Here is a 26,276-nt window from a genome sequence, read left to right as displayed (position 1 = left end):
TAAACAAGTAATCTTTGAATCTATAATTTCCAAATATGTCGTAAATTTATGAAGTTGCGCCCGATTTCATGTTCAGCAATTGATAAATGTTCTACATGTTTGTTGGCAGTAAACTTCTGTACGAATTGTACAAATCTTCAAAACAAGAGGCTGACCGTGAAGAAGAACTCGATCCAGAGGAAAGCTTAGGCAAACAAAACTCCGTTTTAAGGATACTTATACAAAAAGTCGGACAGGAGTGCGGGATCCCTGGTGTAATAATAAATCATAGGCTGATCCAAGAATTCAAAACAAAGATCTGGCGATTAAATCAAGCACTAGCCAAAGCCAAAACTATGGGAGGCAATGGGGTGAAAAAACTCTTTTCCAATTGGACAAGGGGTAAATTTTCAACTTGGAATTTTAAGATATATTACTATGAAATGGACTGTGTTATGCTCCAAAACGAAAACAATGAATTGAGGGGACAGAAAAGAAAGCTTGAAGATGATCTTAAAGATGAAAAGTGCAAGAAGGCCAAAATTGAGCAGAAAATGAAGGAAGCAGTTGCTAAAAACGAAGACATTACTAGCAAATTTCAAAAGAAATTTAAAGGGCTTGTCCAGAAATTAATGAAACTACAAAAAGATAAGAAATCAAGGGGTCCTACCAAAAGTAAAACATTTCTAGACTATAGCAAAAGGCATCAAACTAGAGTTCGAAAGCAAATGGTCACAGACTGTGAAACTTCACTTTCATTTCTTGGACTTCATAATTTTGTTGCCACTAAAGTTGAAATTTTCCATGAGAACACTCAAGAGTACGAGACTCTCACATTGGTTGATAACAATAACATTCAAAACTCATCTCGAGCCGAGACAGTCACTGATGAGGAGATTGATGACATAAATTTACTGCTGTACACAAAGGAAAGATTTAATATATCAAATGAAGCATACCATGAACTTTCTATGATTTGCAAGGAACTACCTCGGTCATGGAAAGTCAAGGAGAGGATAAAAGCTTTAAATAGTAAATGGAATCTGTCAAGTACTCCCAATGATACTTGTGGGATTCAGCAGAGCATAGAGGAACGACTAGAAGTAAGGTTGCAGACTCTTATGAAAAACAGTCCTTCTAATGCTGCTTTCAAAGAAAATCATAAGATTCGAGTTAAACTTTCTGGGGATGGTACCAATATTGGCAAACGACTACATGTCATCAATGTTACCTTCACTGTCCTTGATGAAGGAACAGTGGCTCAGGCAGCTGGTGGCAATCATTTGATAGCTGTTATAAAGGAGCCTGAAAACTATGAAACACTTTCCAAAGCATTGACAGACATCCGAAAAGATGTAGAATCTTTAAAACATTTGTCAGTGGGAACAGAGCAGTTTGAAATTGAGTGGTTCCTGGGAGGGGATTGGAAATTCCTTGCATGTGTTTGCGGTCTTGGTGCTGCCCATGCTACATACCCCTGTATTTGGTGTAAATGTCCCTTATATGACAAATATGATGGAAGAAAAGAATGGTCTCTCACTGATGTCTCAAAAGGAGCACGTTCAATTGAGGAGATTCAACAACAAGTGAATACAAGGTCAAGAACAGTGGAGAAGTACAATTCTAAACATGCTCCACTTTTTCCCTCAATTCCCATTGATCATGTTGTCATAGATTCACTGCACCTTTTTCTTAGAATTTCTGACAACCTAATTAACCTCGTCATTCAAGAGCTGCGACGTCAAGATGCACTTGACAAAAACAAAACTTTTAATGATGGTTTTAATAGATCAAAGTACAAGCACATGGCAGGCTGGGAGACTTATCTAAATGATACCCTCAAAATTCCCTTCAACTGGTTTGTCTGTAAGGATTCAAAGAAATTGAAATGGCGGGATCTAACAGGCCCAGAGAAACAGAAATTATTTAGGAACATTGATTTCACTAGGGTATTGCCCAATCACCAGAAATCTGATCAAATATCACAGTTGTGGAAACAGTTTCTAACAATTGCAAACATGTTGAGTTCCACTATTCCTCAACAGAGCAAAGAAGAAATTCAGGAGGCATCAAAATCTTTTCTGGAACAGTTTTTGAAATTGTATCACACTAAGCATGTTACTCCCTACATGCATGCACTGGTATGGCATGTGCCTGAGTTTATACAAATGTATGGTACTATCAGCTCCTTCACTCAGCAAGGTCTAGAGAAACTTAATGACAAAACAACAAAGGACTTCTTCAGATCTACCAATCAACGAGGAATGGATGCGTTAAAACAAATTGTGCAAAAAAGGAACAGAATTGAATATTTCGAGGATCTTGGCAGCCAAAGAGGCACAAGAAGTGTTACTTGTGGAAACTGTAAATTAGAGGGTCATAATATTAAGACCTGTTTATCCCCATGTAGCTCATGTGCATTTAAACCATGTTGTTCTCCCTTACATGTGATCAAATCAAACAGCAAATGGGTTACGAAATGTCAAAATGAGAATATATCGGTCTAGAGATAGATGACATGGAAGTACCTTAATAAATTGTTGTTGTTATATCAAATAAATAATTTTGCAGCCCTAAATTGTACACAATACAAGCACTAACAAATTATTATAATCTGTTATAAAAACTTGTAATAGATAAAGCTGAGATAGTGCCTATATCCCCCTGAGGAATAGGGATTATTGTTAGAATGGGCAACAACTCATCCTCTTTGGTCAACATTAATGCATTACATGTTTGATACTGTCAGAAACATTGTGGCTACTACTACTGTTAGGATGGGGGCGATTTCCACTCATTACTGTTGTATTCAGCCTTCACACCATCCCCACGAACAAATGTAAAAATGACTTCCAAGTCACTTTCAGTGTGGCTTTCTACAAGAGTATCGCCGACATAAACAAACTCTCTTACAGGCTTTTTTTCATGAAGCCAAAATCTTACAGTTGCAGGAATGACATAACAAAAGTCTCCATTTACATTTTGAATTCTCTCAAACCACTTACTACCAAGTAGATCGCATAAATGAGAGTTATCATCAACACAATGTACTTCCCGTCCTCTTGACTTTTTTACAAATCCAATATTTTGTAAATATGTTTTATAAATATCCATGTCAATCTGCATCTCAATTCGAACCTCCGGTGACTCCCTTTTGGTTGAAAATAGACTAAACTTTACTTCGCGGCCAAGGCGGTTGAATAAAGCTGAAGCCCTGTCAGACAAGGAATCTTCACTCGGTATGAATCGTGGTACCAAGCGACCAAGACTACTTTTGTCTCTGTCAACTAAGTCATCTCCATCTCTCCATTCATCAAAGTCACTTGAATATCCAATAAAGTGAATTTTCACTTTATTTTCTATTTTGTCTCGGTCAACAATCTGCAAAGAAAATATTATCTATATCTTAGGACTATTATGATTCACTTTGACGATATAACTTACGGTAATTTTTAGTACTTACTTGAAATGATCACGGATAAAATGTTCCTGAAATAAAATTATTTAAGAATCAAGTTTCAGAACGATCCCAGTTAAACCATGAGTATTTGAGGCGACGAAAATTCCCTTTTAGGTTAACTTGCTAAATATCAGTACTGTTATATTTACTTACATAGCGGCAAGAAAGATGGGCCAAATAACTCTCACTAGCAACGGTCAACTATGCTATCAGGTATTCTGAAGTTACTCCTTTCATGTTAAACCGAAAACTATGAAATTTGTAAATTCCTTTATCTCTTAATGAACTTATTTCTTTCGGAAGAAGTTAAAATTATTCAAAAGAAGTGTGGTTTTATACCGCATGTATTACGTTACGAGGAAATTTATCAACAAAGCAATCTCCCTACTTACCTCAATTGGATACATTTTCTCCTGATCAACTTTTTCCGGTTTTTTGGGACGTATCTTCTCGGCTTTGAGATGAATGTGGCTTTCTATTCCGAGATAAAAACCTTCCACGGGACGAGTGCGCTTTTCAGCCGCCATTTTTTCTGTCTACTTTGTTCAGCCCCAGAGCCCGCTCATTCAAACTGCGCATGAGCAGGACCAATTTTTCAGTCTCGAGCAAATGTCTCCCTCAAAGGGGTAATTTTTTGGAATGGTGAATAGAGATTGGGGCGCCCAAACTTTTGTACATGTAGCATAGCCTAGATGTGGTCTCACGATGATTAAATAGATTGATCTTCTTACATTGGTAATTTGTATATGACGCGTGTTTCGTTTAACAAACCCAAGCAGCTTGTTTGCGCGTGAACCTTGCTCTGAGACCTGGCGATTCCATGTTAGGTCAGTGGAAACCCAGACGCCAAGATCACGTTTGTGACTTGTGTTCTCCAACATAGCTCCATCCATATCGTAGGCAGTGTTCAGTGGCTTGGTTTTACGTGTGATGGACCGGAGGCCGGGTGGCTTTTCTTCTCATTGAATTCTAAACCCGATTCAGTGGACCAAGATCCGATATTATTCAAGTCCGTCTGTAGAGCAAGTTCGTCATCGGTAGATCTAATTTCTTTGTACAATTTGGTGTCATCTGCGAACATTGCAGTTTCGCTCTCGGAGACCATGTTCAGAAGGTCGTTTACGTAGAGAAAAAACAGAGCAGGTCCCAGGATGGACCACTGGGGGACTATTTATGATAATGACAACGAAACAAGCTTTCACAACACACTAAATTTATTATAACAGAGACCAACGTTCAAGGTCAGCTTCGCTTTTTTGCTTTTGTAAGAATATAATATTTTACAAAGAATCAACAATTCATGCACCAACTAACAATAGGATATCAAATTCTCTGCACAAGTTTTGACGAGGGAACAAATAGTGTGCTTTAAAGGTTGCAAGCTTAAGTGATTACAAAAACTGAAGGTACTTCATTTTGCAATGGACAGAACAACAATTTCTTTTAGTTTGTTTGTTTGTTTTTTAATAACACAAGCTTGCTGATAAAACAATAATTTACAACGCTCAAAACCTAAGTAGCAATATCAATGGGAAATTTTCAAGAATAAGGGCAGGATGTGCAAAACTACGGAACTTCTTTTCCAAGTGATGTTCCCTGTTCCCCAAGGTGTGTATAATAGACTAAGCTCTTACATCAAGTTTGAGAGAAAAAAACAATAAGAGGAGAAATTTTGACCTCCAAAACTTCTGAGTATCTTCTTTTAGACAAATTAGGTCGGGGAAAAAAATTATAAATATTTAAAATATCTTTATGTAAAATAACACGTGTACCTTCATAGCTATTGGTTTGATACATGATTTTCACTACCGAAACAGAAGATTTAAGATTCCATGGAAACTACTTATAGCATTGGTGAATTGTTGGGAGTGTAAGTTGTGCCCTCCTACACGAGTCGATCACAGATAAATCCCTTCTTGAAAATTAAACAAATCAGTACAACACTTCAAAAAGAAAAAACACCAAACACACATACAGAGATGAAAAATGAACAGCTACATTCACAAAAATCTCAAACACATCCAGACAAAGTATATATCAATACCAAACAAATTTTGGCAAACTGAAACAACAAAACAATGTTTGAGACTTAGATATGTCTTCACACGTGTTTGGTTCACCCATTTTACTCCGTTAGTTCTGACTGGATACAGTTTTCGTTACCTTCCATCGGCAACAGTAAGGCCCCAATACAGCCGGAGTTGAGGAAAACTGTTTCCGGCCTGCTTAAGCTGTAAGTGGACAAACACACACACACACACACACACACACACACACACAAAAATAAAAAACAAACGCTACAAATGGCACGACCCTCACTCCAAACAAAATCCAATTATCTGAGGTTGAGAACCTGACCCGCCATATAGACAGCCTTTTTTTTTTTTTTCGCTTTTTGGAGTTTTTCCTCTTTAATTACCATGCTGACAGTTACACCCATGTACCAATTTCATTTTGGTCACAGTCATAGTCTGGTCATGCAGGAGTCGAATTTGGCAGCGGAGAAGCCGGCGTCGCTGGTAAGGGTGAGACGATCTGTTGAGTTGGTGTACCGCTGGACTGCATAGGAACTGGGGACACAACAGGCTGCGCCAATCTCTGTTGCTCCTGTCTCACCACTGGATCTGTAAGGCACAGTATTCACAGTATGGCTGTCAGTAATAACACTACTGTTATTACTGACATATATTCATCATATCTGATTTATCATCACGGGTTTATTACGAATCAACTTAATGGCCTGCTCCCAGTTGGCTTGTTAGCTCAATTGGTAGAGCGCTGCACTAGTATCGCAGAGGTCAGTGGTTCGAATCCCGTAAAGGCCTGATTTTTTTTCAGGTCTGATTTTCGCTATTGCATAAATAGCGCTCTCCACTGCGAGGATTGTGCATCATACGTATCTATAACCGCAGTTCAAAATATATGAACTTCATATATTCATCATACCAGTAATAATACTGTGTGGCTTTCTTTGACTTTTTATCGTTTGGTTATTGTTCTCAGTTTAATGTAAGATGCGATGAGAAAAAAAACTCGGCGCTTTTGACAATGGTTTAGAATGCCCGGCTTCCAAACTCTCATGGGGTCACTGTGTTTTGTTCTTGGGAATTCTTCTTCTCCCTAACAGTGTTTTTCTCGAACTACATGTGCGAGTATGAAGGGGTATTGACGAACAATCAGGTGTGACTTAGGAAACGCTACAAAGCGTGAAGTTTACTTTGTGTGCCCGACCTCACTGAACTTCAAGCTCACGGTAGTTTTACAAGGCGCAAAAAGTTTCTCCTTCTCCTCTTATGACATAATACATCGCGTAATAATATATATTGTGGCTCCCACAGGAGGATGCCTGGAGACCAATGTTTTTACATTATTAAATGATTTGTGTCATTTTCTTCGTATCAATAGTAAAAGTCAGCATTGAAAACACAACAACTGTACTTACGGAAGTACGGATGCTCCATGGCCTCTCTTGCTGTCAGGCGTTCCTGTTGACAAGATAATCAAATCGGACCAAAACGTCAGGAAATCGAATTTTCGTCCAGTTCACCCTCGTGTCAGCTTGTTCATGTGGCTGCTCGCAGAGGAGCTATCATTTTGAAAATCGTGTGGTCCGACAGTCCGTGTGATAAAGAGGCTCTTGTCTGTGAATTTGCCTAACATAACCACAACACCGGCGAATGTCATCATGAGGTTAAGTGAGCAGTGTTTAGTGTTGCAAGTTGGGCAAAACTGATCGGCGATTTTCTTCACAAACAAGACTTCTTACAATCGACTGAAAAACGACTCCTTAGACTTTGATTATGACTTTCGCTCGGGATGTCGTAACCCGAGTCCATGATGCAGCAGACGGAACGTCGTTTGAAAGGAGCAGGGAAAAAAGAACAAAGAACAAAGAGCAAGGAGCAAAGAGCAAAGAGCTAAGTGAAAAGAAAACAGCAAAGCGCAAATAGCAAAGAGCAAAGAGCACGCATAATTTTTAAAAGAACATCGTCGACTCCGGTGATTTTCAGGTGGGGAAAAGACAAGGGATATACGATTGCCACTAAAACGATGCAGACACGAGAAAATGTATTTTTAATTGATTTACTTGTAATGTCTATATTGATTCAACATACCGCAATGTCGTATCTTAGGAGCTTATCCAGCAAGTCGATTGCTTCAGGGCTCACTAGAAGTTCATTCTCTGAATGTGTGAATCTCTCCCATCTCTTTCTTGAATGTCTATGACAAAACAACGAACAAACTTGAACATGCTGATGTGACACAGAAAAGAATAAGAGTATAACATCTACACATGGATTCGACTCCAAAAGTCGCTCCATTTCTGTGTAATTAAACCCCAAATAGTGTTACCAACACTCCCGTAAGCCATCGCATTCGGTTTAACCATAAGTTCGGTAGCCTAGTATCGAACCGTGATAGAAACTCAACCGACCAGATGTTCTGACGTTCGAATCCTAGCGTGGGACACTTTTTCCCCCTTTGTTCGAAGCTCGAGACTAATACCTAGGGATGTTGTTCCATCTAACCGTTTCCGCCCCCAAAATTATCCTAACATTTCCTATGTTGCTAACACAGAGAATTTGTTTGACAGTCAGGAGCTTCTTGAATTGGCGATCATTTTCTTTATTCTCGTGACCTTTACATTCAATTTAAGGGTAACACTGTAAAGAGGAATTACAGCAGACGCCAGTCACGTGAAACACGCGCAAGGATTAAAAGGTTCACATCAAATTTTTAGATTTAGAATTGAATCCATTACAAAGAGACACTGGCCGTTTGTTTGAAACGAATGTACAGCTGTATGGCAGACATTGAAGAGGATTGTTACGTGCATCTTGCGAGTGAAAGGGCTAAATATCATCACCTCCATGCTGGCGCCCAAAATGTCAGCCAGACATTTAAAAAAAAACTAACCTCCCTAAGATGTCATTGAATCTTGGGTCTAATTCAATATGATACTTCTCGATATATTCAAACAGCTCATCTGTTCCTATCACTTTGGCAATTCTGACAAGCTAAGAAAGAGAAAATTAAATAAATCATGGGAAGAATGAATAAATAATGATGATAATAGTAGTAAAACTAGGTACGCAAAGGCACACAAGTGTCTAGTGCTAGCTAGTTGTTTGTATGCATTTTGAATTGTTGCAATTATCAGCAACATCTTTTTCAACAGGACCAGTTGGGAAGAAAGCAAGCTATGTGAATTTCCCAAACATCTGAGATGTCTCCTGTTCTTAAGATAGTCTTTAAAGTAATAATTATTTCTTTCTGTCATGCACAGTTAGAAGGTATTGACAATTGAACAATCTAAGCTCTAAGTAACAAATAAACAAATAAAATAAAGAACACGAGAATACATTACTTGGTCATAGTTGTCATGTCCATGAAAGAAAGGTTCTTTTCTGAAAATCTGTTTCAGGGAAAAAATTATTCTCTTAATTATTCATACGACTTGTAATAATATAATATAATATAGTATTTCTGACCACTTGCAGCCTAAGGCTCAATTACGGGTGCAGTTTAAGGCTGAGAACAGACGTCAGCATATCAGGCGCCTCTGGCAGCCGCTTCAGTCCATCGATCTCACCTTCCCACCCATCCCACCCAGGGGAGGACATCCATCACACAGTAATCTCGTGTGTGGGAAATTAACGTCTCCTACCCCTAACCCTGTAGGAGACGGGACCTCCATTTATTCGTCCCTATCCGAGAAGACTAGAATATCTAACCATTTCTTGATGTTATAGAAAGGCAGCAAATTCTCCTCAATTATTTTAAGACCCTGAGTGTTGGTCCGGCCGGGGCTCGAACCCTCGACCTCCCGCACAACAGTCCAGCGCTCTATCCATTGAGCTAACCGGGAGGCGGTTGTGTTCACCCCTGACTCCTTCTCAGGGGCATATGGGCTATCAACAGTCTGTCTCCATACCCTCCTGGCCTGTGCAACTTGCTATGCTGCTAATACTCTGGACATCAAGTTCTCTCCTCCCCAATCCATTGAAAGAAAAACTTTCAAGTAGCAATTCAGTCCAAAACATATGTACATTGATGTACATTTGAAAGCCTTATTCGTTTCAGTTTAAATTATCATAGGTTTTCATCAAAAGAAATCCTCACCGTACAGTATGCAGTATTTAGTAGGTCTGCTTTTATATCAGGAAGAAAATGTTGAATCAAGTTTTGGCCTTCATTAGGTTTTAAATGAGTATCCCTCTCTAATGAATCATTTAAAGCCCTAAAGTTGATGAGCCCCTTGGAGTGCTTTCAGAGTGTATATAAAGCTTTAAGGAACAATTTGACCTGTTTCTGGAGGGAAATTCGACAATTAACACTGTAATCCTGTGTGTGGTAATAAAGTACTCTAGCTGTACATTCTACTGTTACAAAAGTATTCTCACTAGTTGGACAACACCTTTTGCACAACAATTTCATTCAGTCTCACAGCACAACCTCTCAAAATGGAACATGTGTTATCTAAATGGTTTGAAAATCCATTTGTCCCTTACCATGCTGGCAAGCATACAGCCAAAACTCCACATGTCTAAGGAGTAGTCGTACTCCTGAAATCACAAACAAAAGGACATCATCATGAATTTTTTAAAACGGTGAGTCCATAACCACAGTAAAAAGGAAATAACACATCAAATATATGGGAAATCTGACACAAAGGCAAAAGTAACAATATTAATGATCTAGCAAAAGTGAAAAGTAAAAAGCACACATCGAAAAGTATTTTTCTCTCAATGATAGGCCAGCATAAAAGATATTTGCCCTGTGTTACAAATTACAGGTATTCCGAATTCATGCAACAAGCACTTGAGACACATACTTGATGGTCAACCAGTAATTCAGGTCCTTTGAAATATCTGGAAGCCACTCGAACATTGTATTCTTGCCCAGGATGGTAAAACTCTGCCAGCCCCCAATCTATCAATCGTAACTGATGACAGCAAGGAAGAGAGAAAAAAAAAAACAAACAAACAAAAAAAAATGAATAAATACCAATAGAAAAAAAATTAGAAACAAAAGGACTGTGTAAAGCAGTAAGGAATCCAGCCTTAAAGATAATTATGATAGTGATAGAAATTAATAAATTAAATAAATAAATTTACAGCACATAGACATTAAAAAAAGTACTGTATAATAAAAAACTATACAAACCTGTCTTTTGTCATGGTCAATCATAACATTGTGAGGTTTTACATCTCTGTGCATTATCCCCATGCTGTGACAATAGTCCAAAGCCTGTGTTTATGAAAAGCAACAAGATAAAAAATCATGTTTATAGAGTAATGTATTCTTTGGCAAACATTACAAGTAAATAGGAAATCTACATGGTTTGAGGGTTCTTTAGATTTGATGCAAGAGGTTATGCACTACTTTTATACATTTAAGTCAATCATTTTACAATAAGCTCTGTTATCTCTGTGCCAGACCCAAAGGAAGAGTTCATTACGTGAAATGCCCCGAAACACAAATTAACAATTGGTGGGCCTTAAATCATGTGCCAAAAGCCCTCCTTAGTTTGCACCTTCAAGGAAAATACAAATACATGTGCACATAAAGGTCCGAGTTATCACAAGTAAAACTTTTGAGAAGAGGGCAAGGGAAATAACTTCAAGTTCAAGAGTGTTCTAGATATTATCAATTGAGTAAAATGGAAAATGGTACAAGGATTTCGTCCACTTACCTTCAAAAGTTCATATAAGTAGAATCTGATGTCATAATCGGAAAATTTCTGGTACAGTTGCTATGAAAATAAGACGAATTTGAGAATGATTCATATCTGCACACAACTTGAGTAAGTTACATTCATGATAATTAACGGCTCAATCAATGCATGGTATTCTAACTCACCTTAAAATCTGTGTTGTTGACATACTCAAAAACTAAAGCAGGTGTCCTAGACTGATGAAAGAAAATAAGATGTTAATTTTAAAAAAAGGCACATTTAAGAAAATATGTATGTCAAAAAATAAATATATATGTAAATATTTATTGACATACACGCTATTGTGAAATCTGTTGGCTCTTTACCTTTTATATAGGGTGGTATATACATGTCTGAATACTTAATCTATCCACTTTGGAACCTTAATTAGTCATACAAGTGACATGTGCAAAAAATGTGGATGAACATGTAGACGGTGTGTGTTTTGGTTAAGCTTTTTCCTATGTTGTTTTTTTTTGTCCTATGTTGTTTTAGATACATAGAGTCCTTAGGTAAGGAAACTGGTTTGAAATAATTCTAAACTTTAACAAGTACATGTACTTCTTTCTACTAGAATTTTACTAGGCCTATACAGCATTTAAGAATATGCAAATTATTCACAAAAAGACATGTTAAAATTTATGAAAAATTAATAACAGCACTTAATTATCACAAAACAAATTACTGTGCATACCACAGGATCTTTGACAACGTCCAGAAGATTAATAATATTGGGACCTCCCCTCAGATTCTCAAGAATTTTAATCTCTCTCTTGATTTTCTTCTTTTTAACCGGCTGGAATTGAAACGTGCAGTAGTTTTCAGTTTCTGTAGTCACATGATTTATGATTTGACACTACAAGTGGCACAGTTTCAGGAAGATTCAACTATGTACATACATTACTATTTTTACTGGTTCCCATGTAATAAAAGGATAATCTTCAAGTCTATAAATTACTTTCTTCTGATTAATCAATATCTCCCTCAAGATTTTTCTCAAAAAATGCAACAAGAACAATTTGGAATTTTTGTCCTTTATCAAACATGCAGGACTATATAATAGTTTGGACTACATATTCTCAAAGAGAGATTCCAATGAGTCCGAGAATATCAAATAATCAAAGGTTTTCTATTGGTTTGTCCGGCTAGAAGTTAAAACTGATTTTGTCTAGTTTTTTTACCAGAGGCCATTCTAACTGGAATGTTCACTGCCAGTAGTTTAGGATGATATCAAGCTACTATGATCCATAACTAGTTTGAATTGTGTTAAATGTGCCTGGTACAAAAAGGATAAAACATCAAACTAGCTTTAATTCATTTTGGCCTGAAATTCATTTTAAACTACAACACTTATTTAATAGTGTTCCAGGTATTGACATATCAGCATTTTGCTGATCAACACCTTTTTGCAAAGGAGTAGGTCCCACTTTTTCCAATATTGGATTTTCTTTCCAATCCCTACATGTAATACACCCCATAGCATAACAAGGTTCTAAACTGATTAGCACATTTACAATTTATCATATACAACAACCTTCATGAGAGGTGTTGCATCAAAAATTCAAAGGAACATGGTCACTAAGAAACTTCACAAAATGGCAAAACTGCTATTTTCTATTTGGTCACAACAGAAAATTTGGACCAAACTTAATAAGGAAGTCCCCTTGTTCATGGATTTTCTCTGAAAAACAGTTTGTACATGTACATGTACTATGACTGTTACTTCTTTTTAACCATCCCCACGACACAGCATGGGTGTTCAGCTGTGGTTTGCCAACTCCAGGTATACATCTGTATACATCTGAGGGGGCACAGCACTATGACTTCCATGCATATTAAAGTAAAGCTGTATACACGTAGAAAAGAGGAAATAGTTTTTGTTTTTTTTGTTTTGTTTTGTTTTTTTTTTTAATAGAGTTCTTAAATCTCTTGGATTATTCCCCAGTCTCTTGAAAAACAAACAAATCTCCCAGTCTCCCTGTCCACCACAACACATATTTATACAACTGACGTTTACAATAATGTGCTGCAAGATCCACACATGCTCACACCACACCAAAGACAAAGTAAAATACTGACCTTTAAAATTTTAACAACCACTTTCTCCATCTCCTCACTTGACACATTTATTGCTTCAAACACTTCACTATATTTTCCTCTACCCAGTTTCCGAACAAGTTCATAGTTATCTTGTTGCCTGAACGAAAGAGAGACTAACCATTAACTTTTACTACAAAAAGTCTGACTTAAAAAAATTACAGAGCACTATCGATACTGTTCCCCACAATATCAATTTTCTTTGTACTTGTTTTTAGCATCCCTTTTTTTTTACTTTGGCTTATAATAAACAAGGTGCCTAATGATATTGAAAAGTAATTCCTTAAACCCCAAGAGAAAGGAAAGTAAAAATGAAATAGAGGAGGCAAATGGCCATGAATTGCATTTGTATCACAGTGTATTGAAGATAAGAGCAAATGATTTTGGCTCTTTCCAAAATTATTAGTCATTTTGTCACATGCCCATGACCAAATATAGCATTTACTTTTCAGATACATTCACTAGTTTCCCAGATATACATGTGCAACAAACCCTTCGGCCTCTACAGTTTCCTAGCAGATGAATTTGGATTTTTGAAATTTGTCTGGATTTAAAGTTTGTTTCATACAATCTGCCATTACTTAATAAATCTGGGAAAGGAGGTGGGATGTGATACAAACTTAAGCACTTCATGATTTTAGTTCTTGAGAAAATAACACCTCTGAGAAATTTACATCGACAGTTTGGATGAACTTGAAGATTGTAAAGTAGCGCTGTCAATACATAAACAGAAAATGTAAAAAGTTTACGGTATACCTACATGTTCATGTAATGATGCATTAACAATTGTTTGACACAAGATGTGTATTTTTCACTCTATTTCACAATGTAAATTTGACAATGTTAATGTTTCTCTCAGGCTCTCAAAACTTCCTGCCTGCTTCATATCCCCATGAACACAAGCTAATGTATGAACCAATGTTTATTTTAAGATACTATTTTCCCTTTATGGACCATGGTGACATAAGCAATACTATAATTCTGCTAAAATGGCAAATTCAACTACTTGCACTTGAGCTGAATTTCATTAAATATTTATCTGTCTTTCCCTCATGATGTTGTATGACTTATGTGTGATGGTAAATTCTGAAAATTTAACACTTTAGTCAAATGCTTTTCTGCAATGGCAGTTAAACCATGGCGGGAAAGTAAAATTTTTATAGCAGAGAAGGCCAGATGTGAAAAATCCCCTTGGGACAAGGCATTTCTTCAAGATTAAACAAAACCAATCTTCATGAAAAATATTAAAAGCTAAGCTCTATGGCAACTCTGATTTAAATATCAAATAGATTACTAAGTTTAGAAATTTTAATCTAAAAAAATCAGTTCATCTTGGCTCTCTATAATACCACAAAATAGGTTCTAAATTCTCCTCTGAAATCTTTAACTGCCTTGTACACACAGTGCACATCAAAGGTAAGCTTACAGATGCCTCGCATAATTTAGCCATCAAATGTCAATAGAATATGAAATTGCATATACTAGGGCTGGAAGTCAAGTGAATACAGAACCTTATGGCGTATGCTAGGTTGAAATGTGTAATATCACGTTAAAAGGAAACTGCTTTTCGCAAATAACAGTTTATTATCCTTAGTTAGCAGACTAAGGCCATTCTGCCGCCATTAGCAGACTAAGACCATTCTGCAGCCACTCTGCCTCGTTTCGGACAATACACCACGTTGGTGCACAGCACTTCTGCTTGCCCAAGGCTTAGCTGGATTGCTAATCAGTTCAACAACAAAAAAATACCCCTTTCACAAAGGCGTCTGTTTACCCACTGATTTTGACGTCTAGTAAAATATACAATGGGTAAGAATGAGGAACACTTACCCCCATTCAATGACATGCGATTCGTAATCCCAATATTCTCTGGGCCGGTGTACATTCACGTCCGAGTAGACTCTGGCACGAGCTGTGTTCGCCATCGCTCTGATAAACGCTTTCTTCTCGGCTGATTTTGCCAAAGTAAAAGTTCTTCGGCAGCAGGTCTGATATATCGACCAAAATAAAGAGCGTCTTATACTTGCTGTTTGCGTGTCACTCCTTTACAATCAGTTCCAAGCACTAGAAATTCGACAATAGCGAGCTCACCGGTGTCGTTCCAAGCCCAAATGTCTCTTTTGAACAATTTTTGGCCCTGATTCTTATCACTTTCCCAACTATTTTCTTCACAATCGCGCTATCATTCACTCTGATAATTCATGGGAAAGTCTCATGCATGAGACATTCTGTAGGGTAAAGGTATATACCTCAGAAAAAGGAGCACTCGAAGCTATTGAAAGAATATGGCGGCGGCTGAGACTCAGGAAATCAGATAAGTCGCTTTAGGCGAAAGCGAGGCTACCAAGGCCTGGGCCAAGGGGGAACCAATATGGCGGCTGGCGCGTGGAATTGGGTATGACTCGTTTTTCTGAGACATCTCGACGTTTTTATTTAAAAAACTCAATTGCTCCATTTGAAGAAGACTCCACTCATGAGTTTAAGGGTCATAGAAACATAAGTGCTGAGGAGGTTCCACCTTGGTGTTATTTTCCAGGGACAGACCGGCGATCACGAAAGGCGGTTTCAAGGTAATTATGCATCCAAGTTTACTCAGAAATAGTTCCATAGATGTCATAATAATACCCTTTATTTCAATATGAAGCTTTTTAATACTTAATGGAATAAATAAGGTTGAGAATATGAAGTAATCCGTAGTGCGTTGGGGTCAGCATAGTAAGCTTTTGTTTGCATATGCTGCAAAAACCTGTAAAACTTGTCGAACTGTCACATGATCGTCTACTTTTTCACAGTTAAAAATACTTTTATATTTTTTAAGAAAATAAATCCCGTTAGACAGCTGGTTTGTCAGCCGATAACATCAACAGCTGAGCCATTGTCTGTAGAATGAACAATTTTGAAATTTTAAGGACAATCTCAGCCGGTCGGCATTTGTTAAATCTTTTGTACTTTTTGGGGTAGAGATCAGCTTTTTACTATCACTATCACTGGACTCTACAAAACAGCTTCATTCTTTTTCCATGTAAGAAATAAAGATGAAAAAGTGGAACTCTTAAGCTGGTTTTTCCCTGCAGGCATAATGTAGCTAATGGAGTGGCCTGAAAATTAATGGGTGGGTAATAACAGCTGCTATGATAATAGTCTTTCTCTATAAAGTTATCCTGTGTCTTAAGGTAAAAGTTGGGGATTTTAAGAAAGTATAGGCTTAGAATTTTCAGAATGCATTTGTTACCTTTTCATAGCTCAAGTTGCTAAGTACAGCTGTAGGTGAGTCAGTAAGTAACAATTCAATTAAAATACAGTGGCATTAAAGCTTAACAGCTCACAGGGTTGTGTTATAATGACAAAAGTAATGCTTAAAAACCTATATGTGTACAAATGTAAACCTTTCAACAGCACAAGATCCTATCCGATCGATAATTATACTTGTAACTTGTAACAGAGTAAACTTGTTTATCTTTTAATATGGAGGTGTTAAAGGTAAAAAGTTAACTTTTACAAGCAGATGGTACAGAGGGAAGGGTCTATAATGAATTACAGTGGCTAGTCTTGCCTCTTAAAACAAAGTGTGATCAAATTCAGCACTGGGTGGGGCTGTTCAGGGCATTTCCACTCATGTAATGTATCATGAAGTGTCCCCATTCTGTTTTGTTTTTTTTTTTTTCGGTTTGGGAAGGGAAAGAGGGGGTTGGCGGGGCGACTGAATTTTTATTATGGCAACCATTTTCAATTGAAGGTCGCCAAACAGCGACTTTTTGAAAAATTGAGCTTGGGGCACTGCATAGGGATTATCACAAAATTTTCTTTCATACTTTTTTTCAGGAACATCAATGGGTTTCTGAATACTGGTAAAGGTGGAACCATTTATCTTGGAATTATAGATGAAGGCAAGGTGAAAGGCTTACTACTGACACAATATCAGGTGAGAACAATTGAATTTGAATTTGCTGTGTTAGTAATGTTTTAGGTTGAACAATGCAAGGACCCTGTAAATTTGACCACTGACTTCTGATGATAGTTATTGTTAATTTGTCTTTAGAGAGATCATGTCAGAATTGCAGTTAAAGATGCCCTGAGTAGATACACTCCTCCAGTTCCTGAAGAACGTTACAAAGTAAGCTGTTGATGGGGAAAATCTTGTGATTGTTACTACCTGAAGCTCTCCTTTGATATTCTATGAGGGATTTACTCTCAGATTTAAACAGAATTGAAAAGTGTTTTAACCATGTACGTCCATTCTTTATTCATTTAAGGTTGATATTGTACCAGTCATTGATCCTGAAGAGAAAATAGAAGAGTCAACAGCATTCATTGATCTTCAAGATAATGGGTAAGTATTTACAAAATTACTGCACTGAATGGTCAATGCCAGTATTTTTTTTTTAAACAGTGATTATTATTTTAGTATTTAATAGCTGATGGTGTGTCATGTGATTTACTGAGTGAGGGTTATCCTTAAAGAACAGTTGTCAAGGGGACTGACGTATGTTTTGACAACATGAGCAGTTATGTCTTAATTTGACTCATACAGTGGCCCACAAGTGCACACCGAATTTTAAAACTCTACGCTGAATTCCAAATGCCCACACCAAATTCAAATTGTTCACACCGAATTTTAAATCTCCACACCGAATTCTAAATCTCCACACCGAATTTTAAATTTCCATACCGAATTCTAAATCTCCACACCGAATTCTAAATCTCCACACCGAATTTTAAATCTCCACACCGAATTCTAAATCTCCACACCGAATTCTAAAAATAATTATCTTTACACCGAATTCTAAATCTCCATGCCGAATTCCAAATCCCTCGCGCCGCAAAGTATGCCACACACTTCTATAACCTGACAAACATCCAGGTCCATTCAGCTCTTCATGTATTCTTGCTCTTACATCTTGATCGTCTTAATCTAAAAGATTTCCTCTGAGGCCAAGTGACTTGAACCTTTCCTTTAGCGTTGTCAAGCTCATGTGGATTCCATGGTACTTTTGCAAAAAAACACAAAATAACTTCATACTCGTACCCCTCATTAAAGTAATACTTTATCGTTAGCTTTTCGAAATCAAGCTCGATACTGCAGTTGGAACAAAATCGGTTAAAAGATATCGTTACGCCACAATCATCACAAAGTCATTTTAATGCTACTGTTCCAGTCGCCATTTCCTTTTCCCAATTCAATGAAACAATACTCAGTCCAGTCTCACAGATCTTTGGAATTCGGTGTGAGCAATTTGAATTCGGCGTTGGGATTTAGAATTCGGTGTGGAGATTTAGAATTCGATGTGGAGATTTAGAATTCGGTGTGAGCAATTCGACTTTGGCATGGGCATTTGGAATTCAGCTTAGAGTTTTAGAATTCGGTGTGCACTTGTGGGCCACTGTAGACTCATATATGAAGCCTTCCTTATAGGTTTTCAAAATAAAAGTTTCTATCACTGGCAACAGATCTGTTCAGGACTACCATCACCTGTTTATTGCAAATTATACAATCAACAACACTGCATGTTTTGCTACTCCCAGATCAATCAAATCATTTGCCATGTTATTACTAGATACAAGGCTACCAACAGGTTACAGGAAAATCATATGAAAAGTATAATATGATCATTTAAGTGGCAATTCTGAAGGAAAAACATGCATTGTGTAGTTGTTGTGCAGTTCTTGATCGTGGCAGTTTATGATTCTTCGTTTCATAAAAATTATAATGTTATTAATGGTTTCATAGCTTTGCACTCATGCAGGCATTGAAGGGGTTGACATGTTCCAACAATGGCATAACAAATATGTTTCTAGAAAGGAGATGGCTTGATGGTGAAGATCACAACCATGTGCAAAATATTATACAAATAAATTAAAGAAGTTTACCTAAATTGTGAATGTTATTAAATTATATAAATTGAACATTACTGCAGCATCCTGGCCATAATTTGTTTACTTATACATGTGATAAACTTTGAACTGTTAACAACATTTTTGACAGTACAGTAATGTCACATCATGTGCTCCTTGTTCATTGCACTTGTAGTTGCAGTGAAGTGGACAGTACTCGCCTGAGGCCACACATCCTTAGAACATCTGATTACTGCTGGTGTGATAGCCATGCTGTGAAACAATTTTCTGAGGTAATGAACTGTATTAAGGAGACACTGAGCACTAACAGGATATTTTTTTGCATTCATGAGTTCACTTTTTTTCTGGTCATTTTCATTAATTTTCATTTTGTTATAGTTCATTTAAAAATTAAAATAATTCTTTTTCTTTGCAAGCCAACTTCAAACACTGGATAACGAAGTTTAAATCTTTAAAGAGGAATTCACCTCACAAAAAATTTCAGTTTTGACGTAAAACATCAACAAAATTATTATTAATATCAGTGAAATGTCACCAAGCCAAAGTCACTTGCATTTACCAGGTGTGATTACTGTCAAGATTACTTACAAGTTAAAAAAATAATGGACAAGGAATTGTTTTTCTGTTGTCACTCTTTCTATTTAAATGGGAATAACTATTAGTAATAAAATGGGAATTTATCAGTGGACATTCCACTAGGTGGCTCATCTTGTCTCCTGTTTCCAGATCAAATTGGAATTTGGAGTGTTGAGGAAAACTTAACACACATGTGATGCCAAGTCCAGGAATGGGATCTTGGCCGCAGTGGTGGGAGGCAAGCGCTCTCACCACTGTGCCTTACCTGTTCCTTCTCTCTCATCTCTCATCAGTCAATCAATCCTTTATTTAAACACGTGACACCTAGGAGTACAGACGTTCTCGTTAAAATGTGTACGTGTATGTACAATTAGAAAGAAAACATAATTTCTGTAAGAATACAAATAATAAGTAGATCTATTAAATAACTAAAAACAGGATCGAAGATCATGGACAAGAGCTATCAACAAAAATTTACAATATTAACAATATTAACAATAACAACATTTTACAATCACTACTGCTAAGCCATGTGGGCTTTAAGATAACGCTTGAATGAAACAATATCTTGAGATTCTCTGAGTTTAGGGGGTAGTGCATTCCAAAGTTTACTAGCTAAAAATGTGGTTGAGGTTACTGTGTTTCCTTAAAAAAAATAAGATGGACAATGAATTGTTTCTAGTGTTGACGCTCTTACCATTTAATAAATTAAATCTTTTATTTTTTAAATTTTGTTCCTTTTTTCTTAGGGATTTCTATCCTCTCTCTATGTGGTTGAGATTATTGTGTTTCCTTGGAAAAAACAGCAGCTTAAGATAGAGAAAGGCCGCATTCAGTTTGACCTCCATCCAGTGTATGAAGATGAGGAGGGCAATTGTCACTTTAGAAGACAAGCAAGCTTAGTGCAGGTAAGTTGAAATGGATGTCCTACTTTTTATCTTGAAAATGAAATAATTATCTATAGTTTCCTTCTCTATCTGTCTTGTTAAGTTTCAGTCCTCATTTCTTCATTCGCCTTGAGTGCCAAATTGTTAAAATTGTTTTGGTGAAAAAGATATACAGGAGACTCCAGATAACTTGAACTCAGACCAAAATCAATTTCCCCTGGATTTCTGCAAGTTATACCAGTTCTCTATTGAAAATTTACCCTGGCTTAGTAACTCGAAGAGTTAATCACTCAAACCTTGTGCCAACTCAAATTAATTTCCATTTTCCTTCAGGTTATTCTACCCTCAATAACTTGAAGCATGTTGAACCATGTCTGTCAATATGTGACAAATTAGAACAGTATATTGCAGTCCAAAACATTAGCTGTAATTTATTTTGAAGCAGCCATGTGGTCTTTGTCCATTTTTGCATTACTCAAAACATGTCAGTCCTGTTCAGGTGTCCTTGGTTTGGGGTACATTTTACTACAGTGCCCGAGTATTCAACTCCCAGTAACTGGAACTCCCAATGACTCAAACTTTGAAGTTTCAAGTTATCAGGAGTCAACCGTAATCTTATCCGAATAATTATTAATCCCTTGCAGTACTCAGTTCAAGAAGTGGTGGAACTTACCAAAGCAGAAATAAAAAATCACTTTATGCCTTTACTCTTGAGGTAATTACAACATAATTATTATAAATTATGACCCAATTAGAAGGTGATTCAAGAAAACATTTTGTTTTTAATTTGATGGAATACCTCATGGCAGTTTAAAAGATACGGTGCAGTTTTTCAACTTAAATTGATAGTAACCTTAAATTTAACATGAAATAATTATTGTTTTACACAGTAATACATACACCACATATACATGTTTCAAAATTGAATATTATAAAGTCCAGTTAAATGGCATCTCTGAAGATAAGATGAAAATTAGATTTTGGAGTTACTCTCTTTGAGGAGGGAGCTCTTGATTTCCCTCAGTATAACACAATGTCCACATTGCATAGCTGAAATTAATGTTTATATTAGATAAAAGATACATCTATTCTTTGATTATAGGGTTACCAAATTAAACTATTTGGGTGTGAGTGGCAGTCACCTTGTTTTTTTTTCTTTGTCTTTTTCTTCAGTCTCAAAGAAGAGATTAAAACCATTGGAGAGCAGCACAAATTAAATGGCAGACACTAGCCTGAAGGAGCTCAAGTGCATGAAAGAATATCACAGCCGCCATACTTTTGGATACTTTGCTTTAGTTTCCCAGGAGTTTGCTTGAGACAGCTATCAACAAAAATGCCACTGCCTTAAAGCAGTTACAAAGCTAGCATTTTTTTGTGAAGGGAGATGAAACAGTTTAGTGTGAAGAATGACTGTAAGGATCTGAGGTCCCTCCCAGATGAAAAGGATTTGGTTCTGCAGTATCCTTATACTTTGTATTCAAACTCCCTTTCCCTTCTCCTTTCCCTTTGTACTGTACACTGTCCACTCATGTCGAGACCATCCTTCTTGCCTTTTTAGGATTGCCAGGATGTCCTTTTCTCTCAACATAATTGACCCCATGTCAAAAATTTCACCAAAGGATCATCTATAATAATTATGCAATAAATGGTAGTATCAAATGGAGTGGCATTGGTGGGTTGAAATGCCCCTAATGGCAACCTACCAGGGCTTTTGGTAAGTGGGAGGTCACATGTTACCAGGGGCAAAGTTCTCAACAGTGTACCCACAGGCATTCCACGCTCATGTCTTGCAAAAAAGCAAAAGGTTAATTCCTGAAAGTGTCACCCATTGTGGATAATTTGAACATGTTATAAGGAGTAGTATGAGAAATGAAATGTGGTTGAATTACAATGCTACACATTCTGAAATATGAATGTTTTATGGGCTTTCATGAATTTGTCTATTGCTCTTTCTTGAGACATGAGCTTGGGATACCTGTGCATTATTTATTAAACTCTTTTCAATGAAAGGGTGGGAGTTCTAAGTGATTTCAAAGCTTTTGGAAATACAATTTACAGCCAAACTTTTGACATAGATGACCTTCAAATCTTTATACCTGTACTTCTCTACCAACTCCCTGATGCTTTGATCATGGCCATTAGTTGAAGTACAAAGAGAAGCTATTGGAGATTTTGTTCAAACTTTGGTTTTTGTTTGATTGTTTTGCTAAGTTCAAGAACCTTACACTATCCCAATTTAGTTAACCTGGTTATCAAACAAGAAATGTGCAGTAGTATTTTTACCAATCAATTTTGTATATTAATTTTTTTATCGCATGTTTTACATGGAGATAATATAGAGATGTACCATTAAATTTAAAATATGGTTTGAATTGTTATCTTGTACCTTACTGTACAGTTTCTTTCATGCACAATAAATTTCACAAGAATGCTTACTTCAGTCAATTTTTATTCCAATAATTGCTTTAATTTATGACTGGCAAACAAGATTGACACCAGCGAGTGTTCAGATCAATGCTACGGTGTTGTCTTAGTTAACCTTTTAACTCTCAGAAGTGATTAACATGTAATGTAACTTCTCCCTTTAATAATCAAGCATTATCCAGTAAACCAGTCATGGGAATACTCAAACTTATCATGTAGTTGTTGATGTAACACCAAATTCTCCAAACTGAGTTACATGGAAATGTGTAACAGTTTCAGGGGAGAGTACTGTAAACAATCAGATCTTGAGAGTTAAAGGTTTAATAGTTAAAAAAAAAGGACTGAAACTATGGTAACTTCACTCATTGTGTATACTACATTTTCCATTTCTTTTATTTCCTAAGGGGTTCAAATTCTTTATTTCTTTTACATTTATTTATTCAAGAAAACTAAGCTAAAGATGCACTGTTAAGTCCATGTATTACTATTTATCTGCTCTACAGACAAAATTGCCATTTCAACATTTCCACTTTGGTAAAAGAAACAAAGCCAAAACTGCACTGTTTTGTCCACATTGGTTTGCTCTTTACAGACCAAATTACCATTTCAACATTCCACCATGGTAAAAGAAACAAAACCAAAGATGCACTGTTTTGTCCACAGATTAACATTTGTCTGCTCTTTACAGACCAAATTGCCATTTCAGCATTTCCATCCTGGTAAAAGAAAACTAAGCAAAAGATGCACCATCTTGTCCACAGATTAACATCTGTCTGCTCATTACAGACCAAAATTGTCATTTCAACACTAATTTTCCACCCTGATAAAGGAAAAGTAAGCAAAAGATGCACTGTTTAGTCCACAGATTAACATCTGTCTGCTCATTAGAGACCAAAATTGTCATTTCAACATTAATTTTCCACCCTGATAAAAGAAAAGTAAGCAAAAGATGCACTGTTTAGTCCACAGATTAACATTTGTCTGCTTTTTCCACACCAAATTGCCATTTCAACATTTTCACCCTGAGAAAACAAAGCCAGAGATACTCTTTTGTCCACAGATAACATTTGTGTGCTCTTTACAGACAAAATTGCTATTTCAACATTTCCACCCTGATAAAAGAAAAACTAAGCAAAAGATGCACTGTTTAGTCCACAGATCAACATTAATTTTGTCTGCTACTTACGGACCAAACTGCCATTTCAATATTTCCACCCTACTAAATGAACACTGTCAATGATTGCTCTGGTCTTCTTGAGCTCCGACTAGTTGTTTAATGTTCTTTTTTATGTCAAGCATTTGTTAGCCTCCCACACTGATGTTCTAGGATAGTTAACAGGAAAAAGAGCATCTGATTCTAAAGGAAGCTGAATGTAGGATAAAACAAGCAGAAGTGAGGTGTTATCTTAGGATTCTTTCCAGCTTCAAAAGAGAGCTTGGTGATGAAAAAATCATTTTTGGGTTAAAGAAAATAGGAAAATGTTAGAAAACAGAAAGAAAAAATAGATAAAATATTCAAAGCTGCCTCCAGTTTAGGATCTGTTGCAGAGTGCTGATACAATATTAATGCTTCAAAATTGACTTGACATCTCTTTGGACTTGGTTCCACTATAATTGAACCAAATAAGCACTATTTTTCCTCAGGGATTGCTGTGAAAATCCTCAAGCCATGCATGCTTTTGACTTCATCTCCAAGGGCCTACAATTTAAAAAACCAATAATTTAATGATGAAAAACTTTGCGTCAATACGAGTTTGATTCATTGCTCACTAACATGATACAAACTATAAATTATTTCAGTGAGTAAATTTATCAGTATAGAGAGATCAAATGTAACATTGCTTAGTATCTTTAGCCCTTAATTTAAACCCCAAGAGTCACTGATGTCTAATTTCTCTTTATAGTATAACCCTTGAATCAAATGAAAGGGTCAGAAGAATAAAGGAAAATTAATGATCAGCAATTTATGAAGCTCCTGATTGTCAAAACAATTCTCCTTTTCCGGGGCTTAACACTAACTTTACAACTTACTAGCCGAGTGGCTAGTGACAACTTAGATGTTACAACAATTTCAGTTTATTTACTAGCCAAACTGGCTAGTGGAAATCGAAAACCACTGGCCAAACTGAATTAATTTTCTACTAGTCTGTGACTAGTTGGCGACACCATTTTCAGTACCAGAGGAAATGTAAAGAGAAAAGTGTTGATAATATACATTGCGATGTAAAGGGTTTCATAAGAGATTAATATGCTTTACAGCGAAGAAATACATTGATTTTAAAATTTATCCAGTCAAACATAATAGTTCCTTTCAATACTTCAAGGAGTGGTAAAATAATGACCTGTACTTACATTATTGACAAGGCGATGCTGTTGCACTTGCCTCTTTCCTCTGAAGTCTTCGGATTCAACAAATATTTCATACATGGCACCACATCCACCTGTATGCACATAATTATGATGAAATTGCAAAAATATTAATGAGTAACATAATAATAATTATAGTTATTTTTCATAATGCAAGTTTATTCATGAGTAATAACTGCTTTGAAAAGATACCTCAATTCCACTATATACAGTTTTTGCTTTTGTTTGTTTGCTTGCTCTTCTCCTTGAGGGACCAGTCATGAATTATTGCTTGGAGGGGGAGAGGGGGGGTGTGGGGAAGTTGGGGATTTTTGGGGGCCACATGGCTTTCAGGGGAAATGGAGGGTGGATCAGACCAAAAAACACCCCCTCCCCTAGGAAAAAAGTAATGACCAACCCTTTACTTTTTCCCTCTCTTGGCGGTCAGTTTGTTGAGAATTCGTGTTTACCAACCTGAAATGTCCTTGACAGCAATTTGTGAAGCACTGAAATTCTGTTTTAGAATTTCTGCAATTTTCTTTTCACCTTCAGACTCGGCCTGTACTTGAAGAGATCTACGAAAAACCCCACGAGATAGCAGACCCTAAAATGATAGTAATAATAATGATAAAATTAATTACTAAGATTCCCTATCTAAATTACTTAATTAAATTCTTCCATGCAGAATCAGGCTAGTTGCAGCTTACGCAATAAAATGGCTGTTTAGATTGGCTCTCGTGAAACAAGCAGGGTACATAAAAAAGATTAACGTTTCTCATAAGATAAACAAGCCGATAAATGGCGAGTAATGGGAATTTGTCGGATATAAACTTACCAAAAGCCGTCCTTTTGCTAGTACGGTGCGACTCATGACAAATTCCCAGGATGGAATTAGTCGTAAATGCAGAGCTACACATCAAAGACCTTTACGCTGACT

General features: G+C 36.6%; 4 protein-coding genes across 5 annotated transcripts; 1 reads left to right on the top strand and 3 right to left on the bottom strand.

Moving 5' to 3' along the window:
• Nucleotides 1-1,726: 1,726 nt before the first annotated feature.
• On the bottom strand, nucleotides 1,727-4,045 carry LOC148734646 (uncharacterized). 2 transcript variants are annotated; one of them, XM_088751560.1, is made up of 3 exons: nucleotides 3,832-4,045; nucleotides 3,443-3,468; nucleotides 1,727-3,360 (listed from the first exon to the last, which is right to left on the bottom strand). In XM_088751560.1, the coding sequence occupies exons 1-3, from the start codon at nucleotides 3,964-3,966 to the stop codon at nucleotides 3,339-3,341; spliced, it is 183 nt and encodes a 60-aa protein (XP_088607686.1). In that variant the 5' UTR covers nucleotides 3,967-4,045; the 3' UTR covers nucleotides 1,727-3,338. The 2 variants fall into 2 exon arrangements, with proteins under 2 accessions (XP_088607686.1, XP_088607685.1); XM_088751559.1 differs by lacking the exon at nucleotides 3,443-3,468.
• A 590-nt stretch (nucleotides 4,046-4,635) lies between these two features.
• On the bottom strand, nucleotides 4,636-15,572 carry LOC111330969 (casein kinase II subunit alpha). The gene is made up of 14 exons (XM_088751557.1): nucleotides 15,345-15,572; nucleotides 15,084-15,241; nucleotides 13,236-13,353; nucleotides 11,851-11,952; nucleotides 11,303-11,353; nucleotides 11,136-11,195; nucleotides 10,607-10,690; nucleotides 10,275-10,385; nucleotides 9,952-10,005; nucleotides 8,808-8,855; nucleotides 8,357-8,457; nucleotides 7,555-7,660; nucleotides 6,882-6,924; nucleotides 4,636-6,063 (listed from the first exon to the last, which is right to left on the bottom strand). The coding sequence occupies exons 2-14, from the start codon at nucleotides 15,176-15,178 to the stop codon at nucleotides 5,915-5,917; spliced, it is 1,122 nt and encodes a 373-aa protein (XP_088607683.1). The 5' UTR covers nucleotides 15,179-15,241; nucleotides 15,345-15,572; the 3' UTR covers nucleotides 4,636-5,914.
• Nucleotides 15,468-23,004, top strand: LOC111330968 (uncharacterized). The gene is made up of 10 exons (XM_088752803.1): nucleotides 15,468-15,494; nucleotides 15,582-15,648; nucleotides 15,790-15,823; nucleotides 17,076-17,175; nucleotides 17,293-17,367; nucleotides 17,507-17,583; nucleotides 19,282-19,378; nucleotides 20,432-20,590; nucleotides 21,214-21,284; nucleotides 21,743-23,004. Exons 1-10 carry the CDS (start codon nucleotides 15,468-15,470, stop codon nucleotides 21,798-21,800), a joined length of 765 nt encoding a protein of 254 aa, XP_088608929.1. The 3' UTR covers nucleotides 21,801-23,004.
• A 364-nt stretch (nucleotides 23,005-23,368) lies between these two features.
• Nucleotides 23,369-26,275, bottom strand: LOC111330957 (bolA-like protein 3). Its single transcript, XM_022935968.2, has 4 exons — nucleotides 26,175-26,275; nucleotides 25,814-25,943; nucleotides 25,346-25,434; nucleotides 23,369-24,692 (listed from the first exon to the last, which is right to left on the bottom strand). Exons 1-4 carry the CDS (start codon nucleotides 26,208-26,210, stop codon nucleotides 24,624-24,626), a joined length of 324 nt encoding a protein of 107 aa, XP_022791703.1. The 5' UTR covers nucleotides 26,211-26,275; the 3' UTR covers nucleotides 23,369-24,623.
• Between the last annotated feature and the right edge of the window lies 1 nt (nucleotide 26,276).

Source organism: Stylophora pistillata, chromosome 3 (assembly GCF_964205215.1).
Source record: "Stylophora pistillata chromosome 3, jaStyPist1.2, whole genome shotgun sequence".
Classification (NCBI taxonomy): domain Eukaryota; kingdom Metazoa; phylum Cnidaria; class Anthozoa; order Scleractinia; family Pocilloporidae; genus Stylophora; species Stylophora pistillata.
Note: the sequence above shows the minus strand (reverse complement) of the source record. Positions and strands in the feature narration are given on the sequence as shown.

What these genes read in the sequence shown, in the direction of transcription:
- LOC148734646 (XM_088751559.1), bottom strand. Translation starts at nt 3,966, where the DNA reads ATGGCGGCTGAAAAGCGCACTCGTCCCGTGGAAGGTTTTTATCTCGGA. An exon ending in AGAAAATGTATCCAATTGAG is followed by an intron (nt 3,361 to 3,831) that starts GTAAGTAGGGAG and finishes TTTTCTTTGCAG; the next exon opens with ATTGTTGACCGAGACAAAAT.
- LOC111330969 (XM_088751557.1), bottom strand. Translation starts at nt 15,178, where the DNA reads ATGGCGAACACAGCTCGTGCCAGAGTCTACTCGGACGTGAATGTACAC. An exon ending in ACTTATATGAACTTTTGAAG is followed by an intron (nt 10,691 to 11,135) that starts GTAAGTGGACGA and finishes TCATAAACACAG; the next exon opens with GCTTTGGACTATTGTCACAG. An exon ending in GACATGACAACTATGACCAA is followed by an intron (nt 8,458 to 8,807) that starts GTAATGTATTCT and finishes TCTCTTTCTTAG; the next exon opens with CTTGTCAGAATTGCCAAAGT.
- LOC111330968 (XM_088752803.1), top strand. Translation starts at nt 15,468, where the DNA reads ATGCATGAGACATTCTGTAGGGTAAAG. An exon ending in CGGCTGGCGCGTGGAATTGG is followed by an intron (nt 15,649 to 15,789) that starts GTATGACTCGTT and finishes GTTATTTTCCAG; the next exon opens with GGACAGACCGGCGATCACGA. An exon ending in TTCCTGAAGAACGTTACAAA is followed by an intron (nt 17,368 to 17,506) that starts GTAAGCTGTTGA and finishes TATTCATTTAAG; the next exon opens with GTTGATATTGTACCAGTCAT.
- LOC111330957 (XM_022935968.2), bottom strand. Translation starts at nt 26,210, where the DNA reads ATGAGTCGCACCGTACTAGCAAAAGGACGGCTTTTG. An exon ending in TGCTGTCAAGGACATTTCAG is followed by an intron (nt 25,435 to 25,813) that starts GTTGGTAAACAC and finishes ATGTGCATACAG; the next exon opens with GTGGATGTGGTGCCATGTAT. An exon ending in AGCATCGCCTTGTCAATAAT is followed by an intron (nt 24,693 to 25,345) that starts GTAAGTACAGGT and finishes TTTAAATTGTAG; the next exon opens with GCCCTTGGAGATGAAGTCAA.